Below are 12355 nucleotides of genomic sequence, written 5' to 3' on the forward strand. Positions count from 1 at the left end.
CTATCAGCTGTTCTCCATTAAGTTATGGTCCCAGAGATCTACACTTCACCCTGAGCCGGCAAATATTGGATCTCAGTCTATCAGATATCTTGTGAGGTGATTTTCATTGTGGGCTGACACGGGTATGGTGGGGGTCACTCCCATTCTCAGCCTGAGCACAACGTGGGTACGCGAGGCAGACGCTCCATGAAGTCGTCGGAACCTGGAAGACGAGCTAGCGCCTTGACGCTGTCCGGGGGTGGGTATGGGGAACACGACGTGCACCCCATCACTTGACGCCCACGTTCCGTTCTACAGCACACTATAATTGAGTCCGACCCACCTGCGCCGTGGAGAAGACATCCTCGGAGATCGACCCCGAAGAGAAAAGCTTACTCACGCCCACACCGAAGCATCGCTGATCTCACCTTTGATCTCCTCAGGAGAAGGGGCATCAATGGCGGCTGAGGAGGGAATGGTGATCGCGTGCGACACCAAGGAAAAGTTCGAGGCCAACATGGCCAAAGGCAAGGAGACCGGCAAGCTGGTAAGCGCGATTCCCGATCCACTCCCAGCCCTCTCTTTTTTCCCGTTAATTTTTAGGCATTAAGACATGATGAATCTGTGTCAGCAGCAGTAGTAATTCAGTTCAGGTGAAACCGTGAAAGCAACCTCGATTATCTTTTCCGAGTGTCGGTTGGCATGAGATTCGGCTATTCGTGATGGACAACGCTTTGGATGTTACCATAGAATGGTTAATAAGCAGATATGATGTCTAGTCGATTAGATTTACAGGTGGTTGTTCTTGGCATGGCACATGCTTACTAGCTTTAGAATCGGTACCTGCTGTCACTGAAGCTGTCGTGACGTCGTTATAATCTTCTTCTGCACAATTGACTCAGGTATTCCTGTCATGCTCCCCAACCTTACGACATATGTTCTGGACTCGTTTGTCTTACAGGTGATCATTGACTTCACCGCCAAATGGTGCGGACCTTGCCGTTTCATCGCCCCGGCGTTCGCCCAGTACGCCAAGGAGTTCCCTGGCGCCATCTTCCTGACGGTGGATGTTGACGAGCTGACGGTAAGAACCGTGCCACCACAATCCTGCGGAACATTTCTCCCTTGTGAGACTAATATTCTTTCCTTATTCAACAGGACGTCACTGAAGAATATAAGATCACTGCTATGCCGACCTTCGTGTTCATCAAGAACGGCAAGAAGGTCTGCACCGTCGTCAGTAACAATAAGGACACAATCCATAAGAAGATCGTGGCCCTCATTGGTTCTTCGTCTGCCCCAAAGAAAAAGGAGGATAAGCATAGACATGGTGATGATGGCATTCGTGGTTTGGCAATTTCTAAAGCGACTGGTCTTAGAAAGGATCGGCAGGATGATGAACATACAAGCTTGGAAGATCAAGATCTACCCATCCGACGTGCGAAAGTCACACGCACCTATAAAAAGAGAGTGGTAGATCTCTCGACGGTCCGGCGTAGCACTAGAATCAAGAAACAAAATGAATCAGCCTAAAACTAGTATGAGGGATGCTTTTTTTTTTTTGGAATAATGGAGAAATCGGTGACCTAGCTAAGCATTCTTTTATTATTCATGAAACAGAAGGGAACATAAGTTAAACTTTTATTGCCTTGCCAAAGACACCGAGGTCCGACACCTTTTCTGAAGCACTTCTTTGGGGGTGTTGACTTTGCTTGGTATCGTCTCCAACCTCATGGGAGGTCTGAGGTTGTTCTCATGGGAATTAATACAACGTCCATTCTTGTTAAACATGTTTTCACTAGCGAAAAATGTGTTAATGTCCATGTGCATTTCAAGCTTGATGGTTTTAAGTGGGCTCTGGTGGCATCAGTAGGGCTGCTTAAGACACACAGAAACCAACATTTTTTTTCACTAGAGAAAAATGTGTAAATGTCCATGTGCATTTCAAGCTTGATGGTTTTGAGTGGGCTTTGGTGGCATCACTAGGGCTGCTTAAGACACACAGAAACCAACCTTTTTTTTCCTGAGCATGTCTGTATCTACGAGTTGGAATCACTCTCTATATGCTACTAGGCGAATTTCAGGAAGGATTTTAAATTTTTAATGCAAGTTCGCATTTTTATTTTGATGCTATTGTTGAAAGTTTGGACCTAAGATAAACGTCTCCCTTGGGTCGGCAATTTAATCGAATAAATCGTAGGAAAACCCCAACATATAAGAATCCAGATAGAGTTCTAGCCATTGTTAAGTGGAAACATAAATTTCTGCTCGTGACGGCTTGCGCCCTCACTCGCCCAGAGTTACGCACATTTTTCTTTTGAGTTGTTCAGGATGCATCATGAGGTCTTCTATGAGATGATTGCAACATAATTGGCCTCCATTTTGTCTGGTGATACCCCTTGAGGTATGGGAGAATAAGATCCGCCACCCCACACAATTTCGTACAGGATGGGCGTAGAAACCCAAAGTGGTGCCTATAAAAGGAATAGGAACAAATGTTGAACATTATTAAAGTTTAGATCTTAGAACAGAAAAGGTGTCGTTGCCTATTCAACGGTACCCCGAAGGAGGGATCCTCACGAGGGGGAGAAGAAGTAGGGGCCATCGAGCGGAGAGTCCTCGGGACGGTGGTATGCGATTTACCCAGCTTCAGAACACATGCACGATGACAGGGCCTACTGCTGCTTGTCTGAAATTATCTCGGCGCTTTCGCGTTGTTACAATGAGTTGTGGTTGTGCCTCTAGGGCTCCCAGGATCCGGCTTATAAAGGCGCACGGATCTAGGGTTTACATGGAGTGTCCTAGCCGGAATATAAGTTGCCTAACTACGGTACATTACATTGCCGCACACGTCAAGGATCCGTCTTTCCTTATATGTCGTATTGGATCCGGCTACCCCTAATGGGTCAGGCCGGATCCGACTTCCAGAGTTGGTCAGTGGATCCGGTGCTGGACTTCATCCATCTTGATCTACAACAACTGGGCCGCCCGATGGGCCATATGCCACCATCACCGTCTATGGGCCACCCGGGCTTGCCGGATCTAGGCACTATCGATGGTATACCCATGAAGTATACCCACAACAGTAGCCCCCAGAGTTCTCCGAGATTTACCTCCTGTTTCCGCCTTGCTGAATCATCTTTGCTTCCGACAATCCTCGCGGTAACACGTGGAAACTTGAAGAACTCCAACTTCACGATCTTTTTATTTCCAGCTTTCATGCCGGAAAAGTCCTTCATCCCGCGGGACATCATCCATCGACATCGTTTTTCCAACGATTCTCCGGGGTACTCCCTTGCAGAGACAACAGCTCGTTTTCTTCGAACTCTTACCCGGAACCTTAAAAGATTCAAACGATTCCGCCAATCTTGGCGCCATTTTCGGGTGTTTTGAGCGGTAACTAATCCTTTGCCATTTTTACCGTTAGGGTTTTGGACATGTGTCAACCATCCAACGGTGCGACGCTTGCGTTCCGACCACAGGATGCGGAGCACGAATCTCATCCTCGACCTATAAATATCTCACCGGTCACCCCCTAATCTCCCATTCGCCCCCTTTTCACCTCTCCTTCTAGCGCCGCCTCTGAGCTCCAGTCCTTCGCGGTACCGGAGTCTGCCGGAAGTTCACCGGAGCCCAATGCCGCCATACTGAGTTCATCGAGTTCATCATGTTCTTAAGTCCGGCGAGCCACCACGACAAAAACCTCCCCGCCGGCGTCTCCGACCACCGCGGAATCCATTCCGGTATGTCCTTCGAACTTAAGCTCTTTCGCCGATGTTGGTAGGGGTGACTAGGGTGTAGAAACGGCTCCGACTAAGGCTAGTTATTCCACATTTTTTGTAGATGTCTTCTCCGACTCCCCCTCTTTCGCAGACAGAGCCCATTGCGGCAACCTCAATCTCCTCCGCTCCTCCCCCCTTCATTCCCATTCAGCTGGATCCTTCAAAGGATTCCGGCAAGAACATAGAAGGGACATCGGTCAACCCGGAAGAAACTATCGGATCCGAGCAGATGCAGAGGAAGGTGGAAGAGGCAGCCGCCAAAAAATCAAAGGCTCGGTCCCGCGACAGTGAGTCCAAAGGGAAGTGGTGGCCCTGTACCACTACAGAGGCGAGCTCCGCAACCTCGAGGCGGAGAGCTTCCTGCAACCCGGGTCCTGGCGAACGACTCCGGGTGCCCTGACTCCTGCTCCCGAAGCCGGAGAATGGGTGGTGACCAAGGCACTGATTGAGCGGGGATTCTCGCTGCCGCCAAGCGATTTCTTCACGGAAATCCTCAAGGCGTATCAGGTGCAGCCCCACAACATTTCTCCCAACAGCATCTTGGCCATCAACAACCACGTCACCCTCTGCGAGGGCCACCTCCGGGTAACCCTTGATCTACAATTGTTTCAATATTATTTCTCCGTCAACAAGGAGACAGTTTCGCAAACCTCCTCGCTAGCTACTTGCGGGAGTATCACGTTCAAGCTCCGCCCCGGCCGCGTCTACCCGCATACAGACCGCCATGAGTCTGTCCGATATTGGTCCAGAGGCTTCTTTTACTTGAAGGATGTTTCTGACCCGACAAGCCCGAGGGTGCTGCCGGATTTCAAGGATGGTCCTGCCAGCGAGACCCCCTCCTGGTCCCAATGCCCCCATCTTTCCGAGTCTCCTCAGGTAACAAGGGCGGTTCGGCGGATCTGCAAGCTGACAGAAGAAGACCTGTCGGGCAATGATCTGACCATGTCGTGGTTCACCAAGCAGATCCAACCGCTTCAACATCGGGATCGCTTGATGTTCCACTATACGGGGCGCGCTGATACTATGCGTGCTTCGAAGGATAATCTTTCCGCTGACGCCTTGGATAAGCGGATCCGGGTGTTGCTCAAAGTTCCGCGTGATCTTCATGTTCACGTGTGCAACATCGACATCCACATCAACGGATCCGGAACCGCGGTAAGTCTTTTTACTCACGAGTCGATTCTTCATTTGCTTATACTATTTTGTCTAAGGACTTTTACCTTTGCATGCTCAGCTCGAAGCCCTCGAGGAGAAGGATCTCGGAACCTTAACCAGAGTTCCTCACACCGGAACCACTGATCCCGAGGCCGCGTCTGACGCGGAAGCTCCCGAGGCTCCGGCCCCCGCCAAGCGTAAGAGAGCCGCGCCCTCCAGCCCAGCCCCGAAGCGTGCCCGCTAAGCGCCAAGCGCCGCGGCTACCCGGAAACTGGAGAAGGAGAAGCAACGCCTCAAGCTCATTGACACCAGCAAACAGTCACAACCAAACATCGCTCAGTTTTTCGCTCCATCTGCGTATGTGCTTGCTTTCCGGCTTAATGAACCTTTGGTAGCTGTACTTTTTTATGATGCGCAGACAAATTTCCGGAAGCAAGCCCCCCAAGAATCCGAAGAAGAAAGGAAAGCCTTCCCCTGCCACGATGCCAGTTACCCCGAAAGTGGAGGTTCCGCCCAAAGCCACTGCCTCCGCCATTCCAGATCCAAAGGATGCCATCAACGTTCATGATCTCCCTGAGGAGCCCGCGGTGGAATCCGGCAAGGTTGCCTCCTCGTCCCAACCTCTGCCAGAAGAACCTGCTGTCACCTCGGCTGAAGCTCCGACTAAGGATGTCGAAAAGAAGTTGCTACTGAGCGGTGCGACTGGTACGCCCTAGACGCACCCGCATCATTTTCCAGCTCTCAAAAAGATTCCCCTATCACAACGTCACGTGGAAATGACAAATCTGATGAACGAAGTGTGGGGGAACCCAGAGACGGAGCAGCAAGATCTCGCTGACCTCGAAGGTGAACTCCGGGTCTTCTTCGCCAAGCACAAGCACGTGCGCCAGTTAATACTAGCCCCCAAGCATTGGTTTAGACTTTTCCGAGTAACATGTGTGAACTGATGATTTTATATGTATCAACTGCGATATATTTTAGCGGAAACTTAAAAATTTCCCGACACAAGAATTTTGAACTTCGTGTCCAAAGCCCCCAAATTTGAAATTTCTGGCTAACCTTTTTTGTTTGCTTCACAGAACACTCGCAAGCTGCATGAAGATCTGCGCGTGCTAGTGCTGGAGCAGAAGATGGAGATTGAGGCGCTGCACAAGAGGGATACAGAGAGCCAGAAGGCAATTTCTATCCTGGAGACTCGCCTGAAAGACCACGAGGGTAAAGATTCCGACTTATCTCAGGCTCCTCAATGCATTCTCCATTGGAACGAATATTTTTGTATAGTTACTTTTGATCTTGCTTTCCGCCTTATAGATCAACTTGCCAAGCGCCCATCCATCGACGACATCTCCACGGAACTTGAGGTGCTAAAAGCTGAGCATTCCTCCCTCAAGAATTTTCTCAAGGAATCTTCGGAGAAGGAAACCAAAGAGAAAAAGGAGCGCGAGGAGAAGCACGCCAAGGACATGTCGGATCTTGCCGAGAAGCTAAAGACGAGCAACCAGAGGATCAAAACTCTGGTGTCAAAGTCAAAGGCCTATGAGACGGAGGCGGCGAACATTGACAAGATGATCTTCCGTAAGGATTTCACATTTTCCGACTCCTTCACTCTAATTATCCTGCCCTTTCTCAGAAAACTGACTATGTGATTTGTTTATACCAAACAGCTTGTCTCATATTCGAGTGGCCTGGGGAATCTCCCCTCACCAGGACTGAAGCATATGAAGAAGCGCGAAATTCCATTGATGACCTCTTTGAGGCTTGTCGTGGCATTTCCGAATCTTTGTCGTTGAACAGAGCCCGCACCACGCGCATCGACCGGATGACGAAGCTTATGTGCATGGTGTCGGATCTGATCAGGGACTGGCAGGAGTCTTCAGCACGCGGAGTTGCCTCCATTGCCTTAGCAATGTGCAAAGCGCACTTCCCTACCATGAGCTTCACGAAGATTGCGCGCGAAGTCCCCAAGGGCACCAATGTCAAGGAAGCTCTCGCGGAAACCAAGGGATTTGATGCGCTGTTTGCCAGGCGAGTTGATCACTCGAATTGGTACCCGGAGCACGCTCCCCCTCATGGTTTTTCCTATGACGAGGACGACGAAGAAGAGGAGGAGGCTGAGGAAGGCTCTGGATCCAGCGCGAACCGCACATACGAAGACTCCGGCGAAGGCTCCATCAAGGACGACACTTACCACACCTCGAAGGAAGACGGACAATACTCCGAGTGATTCCTAAAAAACAATGAAATGCATCATTTTGGCCCCTGAGTGGGTTTGTAATATAACTTAATCATTCGAAGTAGCTAGGACGAAACATGAGTATGTGGGCGGAAAAAACTTATCCTGCAATCCGTTTTACTTTTATGAATGCATGTTTCGTTTGTTATGAAAGCAAGTGCTAGTTTCTAAGTTTTCCGGCTTGCTTATTTGACCTTCCGCGAGCCGGAAGACCTTTAGCCGGAAACACTCGCATGCGGCGACGAAGCCCAATGGCAATCCGTCAATAAACGCGGAAACAAGCCCCTGCCAAGGTGCCGGAAATCGCTACCAGGAATCCATAAGTTTGCATCAAAAAACTTTTCCACCAGAAAACTTAAGCTTACGTCCTAAAGGACGATTTTCAAAATCACAACTTTTATACACGCCTAGGCGGAAGCATCCAGCTCTGCGGTTTTAGTCGGAAAAAAGCATACACTATCCAAAAATGAACAATTAAAGGAGGTAAAAGACTCAAAGAGTGAACCATATGCTTTATTTCATTGATCATGTATAACTATTACAAAGTATGTAATGCAAAAAATTCAAAGTGCGGAAAGGACGTAGCTGTGCTATATTCCAGGGACGATCTGTTTCATCGTATATGTCATCCGGATCCTCTCGCTTTCGTTTCCGGTGCCAGTTGGCAGGTCTATCTTTTAACTCGCGGAAATCAATGAGGTAGTAAGATCCGTTGTGTAGCACTTTGCTGATGATGAAGGGTCCTTCCCATGGAGATTGCAACCTATGCTCTTTCACCTGTCGAAGGCGGAGAACCAGGTCACCTTCCTTAAACGAGCGATTCCGAACTCGACGACTATGGTAACATCGGAGTTTCTGCTAGTATATGGTGTGGAGCGTTGGTCAGCTAGATTCCGAGCTTCTTCGATCAAGTCCACAGATAGATGTCTAGCCTCCTCAGCTGTATCTTCGTTGTAGGCGGAAACTCGCGGGGAGTCATGGATGATGTCGGAGGGAAGCACAGCTTCAGATCCGTATACTAGGAAGAAGGGGGTAAACCCTGTTGATCTGTTAGGGGTAGTTCGTAAACTCCATAGAACAGAATCTAATTCCTCAGTCCAAGCTCCGGCTGCGCGACGCAACGGTTCTTCAAGGCGAGGTTTGACTCTGGCTAGTATGAGGCCGTTGGCGCGCTCAACCTGCCCATTGGATTGTGGATGTGCCATAGATGCTAGGTCAAGCCGGATCCCTGTGTCATTACAGTAATCCTTCAGTTCTCCTTGAGAGAAGTTCGTGCCATTATCTGTGATTATGCTGTGTGGGATGTCGTATCTCACTACGAGGCTGCAGACGAATTTTAGTGCCGTAGCACCATCGGCTTTTCTCACTGGTTTTGCCTCGATCCACTTACTGAACTTGTCAATAGCGACCAAGAGGTACTCAAAACCGCCAGGAGATGATTTTTTCAGTTTTTCGACCATATCTAGTCCCCAGACCGCGAACGGCCAAGTAATAGGGATGGTCTTGAGCTCCTGAGTTGGAGCGTTTGGTTGAGTAGCGTAGTACTGGCAACCCCGGCAGGTTTTCACTATTTTCTCAGCATCTTCTTTAGCTGTGAGCCAGTAAAATCCCTGCCGAAAAGCTTTTGCAACGAGAGGCCTGGGAGCGGCATGATGCCCGCAATCACCTGCGTCGATCTCTCTGAGGATTTCAATGCCATCTTGATTTGAGACGCATTTCAGAAATACCCCGTTTGCGCTTCGTTTGTAGAGCTGTCCATCAACTATTGTGTAGGATCTTGCTCGTCTGATGACCTGTCGTGCGAGGACTTCGTCCTCTAGCAACTTACTGTGGTCCAAAAGGTAATCCAGGAAAGACTTGGTCCAAGCCGGAGTGATTACCATCACCTCTTAGCCGGAGATACTGCCACATCTGGGTTTTCCGGGTTAGCGCCCTTCACCGAGGGTATCCGTAAGTTCTCAAGGAAAATTCCGGGAAGAATGGATTTCCTGCCGGATCCGAGCTTGGACAGCATATCTGCCGCTGTGTTATCATCTCTCCTAACGTACTTGACTTCATATCCGAGGAAGCACTTGGCGATCTCATCAACTTCGTCTCTGTAAGCCGCCATAACGGAGTTTCTGGCGTTCCAGGTTCCGGATACTTGTTGTGCCACCAGGTCGGAATCTCCACAACATATGATGTGTTTGATCCCAATTTCCTTAGTGATGCGCAGACCGTGTAGTAGAGCCTCGTATTCTGCCATATTGTTTGTAGCTTCGAAGTGAATCTGCAGAACGTACTGCTGTTCTTCTCCGGTAGGGGACTTCAGGGTAATCCAGCTCCTGAGCCTTGATGTTGTTTGGATCCGTCGAAATGCATGACTCAAGTTTCAGGTTCCGGCTCCAGATCGGCATCCGGAGCCTCTGTCCAATCAGCGACGAAATCTGCCAAAATCTGGGACTTGATCGCGGTCCTGGCTTTGTAAGTGATGTCGAAGGCGGATAATTCTATGCCCCACTTTGCTATGCGTCCTGTTGCGTCAGCATTGTTAAGAATCATTGACAATGGAGCCTTGCTCACAACTGTCATGGGGTGCCCTTGAAAGTAGTGTCCCAGCTTCCGGCTACCCAGGAACACGCCGTAGGCTAGCTTCTGAAAGTGAGGGTATCGTTGTTTGGATTCCGTCAGTACCTCGCTAATGTAATAGACTGGCCTCTGGACTCCATATTCAAGACTTTATTCCTTTTGCTCTACCACGATAACGAGACCGATGACCTTGTTGGAAGCTGCCAGGTAGAGGAGCATGGGGTCTGACTCTTCCAGAGCTGCTAGAATAGGTGGGGAGGTGAGTATTTCCTTTAGCCCCTGACAAATTTGTCTGTTTTCTTCAGCAACTTGTACAGAGGTAGTGCCTTCTCGCCAAGACGGCTAACAAACCTACTAATTGCTGCAATGCAACCAGTTAGTCGTTGCACATCTTTGAGACAAGTTGGCCTTTTGATGCACAGGATTGCCTTGATTTTTTCCGGGTTCACTTTGATGCCTCTATGAGACACAATGAAGCCAAGGAGTTTTTCGGCTGGCACGTCAAAGATGCACTTTAGCGGATTTAACATCATCTTGTACCGTCGGAGATTTTCAAAGGTTTCTGTAAATTCGCTGATCAGATCGGATCCTTTCCGGGTCATGACCGCGATGTCGTCGACGTAAGCGTGTACGTTCCGGCCAATCTGGTCCTTCAAGCACCGCTGCATCGTTCGTTGGTAGGTGGCACCTGCATTTTTCAAACCAAAAGGCATGGTGGCGTAGCAGTAAGTGCCAAAGGGTGTGATGAACGAGGTCGCCTTTTGGTCGGACTTCTTCATCCGGATCTGGTGATACCCGGAATATGCGTCAAGAAAACAACGAAGTTCCGCCACTGCCGTCGAATCAATGACTTGGTCAATGCGCGACAAGGGGAACGGATCCTTCGGGGAATGCTTATTCAAGCCGGAGTAATCGATGCACATTCTTAGTATTTCAGAATTCTTTTTGGGTACAAGGACAGGGTTTGCGATCCAATCAGTATGGATAACTTCTACTACAAAACCTGCCTCTAGTAACTTTGCTAATTCCATCCCTATGGCGCGGCACTTCTTGTCTCCAAAACGTCGCATTGCTTGCTTCACCGGTTTAGCACCCGGATTTATGTTGAGGTAGTGCTCGGCGAGTTCCCTTGGTACTCCGTACATGTCAGAAGGTTGCCATGCGAAGATATCCATGTTAGCGCGGAGGAACTTGACGAGCGCGTCTTCCTATTTGGGGTCCATGCTGGCTCCGACCGACACCTGCTTGGAACTGTCCCCTACCTTGAGGTCGACCTTCTTGGTGTCTATCGCGGCCTTGACCGAAGTTTTCTGTTCGGAGATCTGCATCTTGGTGGTATGCATCTCTTTGGGATCCACCGCGGCTCTGTAGCCTTGCAGCTCCTCTTCAGATATCACAGATTCTGCGAAGGCGGCTTCGCCTATTTCGCACTCTCGAGCTTTCTTGTAGTCTCCAGATACGGTGATCATACCATTGGGACCCGGAATCTTGAGCTTATTGTATATGTAGCACGCTCTTGCGTGGAACTTGTGGTAGGTGGGTTTGCCAAAGATGACGTGGTAGGAGCACTTGAAGGGCACGACCTCAAACGTGATCATCTCTTTGCGGAAATTATTAACATCGCCGAAGGCCACGGGAAGCCTGATGTTGCCCATAGAGTTTGCCTTTTTACCCGGAACCACCCCGTGGAAATCGGTGGTGCTGTGCTTGAGATGTTCCTTGGTAAGATGCATCTTCTCCAGAGTCTCCAGGTACATGATGTTCAAGCTGGCTCCGCCATCCATAAGGCACTTGGAGAAATCATACCCGTCAATGCGGGGACTTACAACCAATGCGTAGCACTCCTTCGGAATGATGGTGGGGTGATCCACCCTATCAAACGTACATGGAGTTTCCGACCACCTGACATACTGCGGCACAGCCGGAACTGTGGCGTTCAGGATCCGGAGAGCTGATTTGTTGGCCCGGACCGTTGGTGTTCCGATGAAGGTGTGATATGCACCAACACTCTTTTTGCCGAAGGGGTTGGACTTGTTAGATGTGGAAGTCTATTTGGGATCCGACGAAGCATCGTCCTCATCCATTGCCTCGGAACTGCCCTCATCCTTTTCTTTGTTCTTGCCCTTGCCTCCTTTGCCGCGTGGGCGGTGCTTCCGGGCTCACTTGTATCCTGCTTCCGGGTCGACCTTCAGGTCGTTGACCCACTTGCAGTTGCGGTTGGTGTGAGAGGACTTGCCCGTAGCCGGATCCATATGGACCAGGCACGGCATGTCTCTGTACTCTTCGTAAGTTTGGGGAGAACGGAACCTAGCAGCCGTGACTTCGTCAGCGCGCTGTTGGCCCCTGCCGGCTCCGCCTCCACGTGCGCGGCCTCTTCCGCCTCCTTGACCTCCGCGTTGGAACGCCATGGCAACCATGTCGGATCCGCAGCTCTTCTGGTCATCGGGGGATTCTTCCGCTTGTTGTTGTTGCTCCTGCCGATGTTATCACAGTTTTTCTTCTATTGGTGCAGGGGTATGGCTGTAGCAGAGAGCTCTCCACCTGTGTCGTCATCAGCGGCGGTGTGAGTACTTGCAATGCCGATCATGTCATCAGATGTTAGATTGTTTTCGTTGATCAAGCAAGTAAGCTTGTGTCG

General features: G+C 49.9%; 1 protein-coding gene across 1 annotated transcript; it reads left to right on the forward strand.

Annotated features, from left to right (window-relative positions):
• Positions 1-436: 436 nt before the first annotated feature.
• On the forward strand, positions 437-1512 carry LOC124672454 (thioredoxin H-type-like). The gene is made up of 3 exons (XM_047208676.1): positions 437-526; positions 941-1063; positions 1138-1512. The coding sequence occupies exons 1-3, from the start codon at positions 437-439 to the stop codon at positions 1510-1512; spliced, it is 588 nt and encodes a 195-aa protein (XP_047064632.1).
• Positions 1513-12355: the final 10843 nt, after the last annotated feature.

This window comes from Lolium rigidum, chromosome 7, assembly GCF_022539505.1.
Source record: "Lolium rigidum isolate FL_2022 chromosome 7, APGP_CSIRO_Lrig_0.1, whole genome shotgun sequence".
Lineage (NCBI taxonomy): Eukaryota > Viridiplantae > Streptophyta > Magnoliopsida > Poales > Poaceae > Lolium > Lolium rigidum.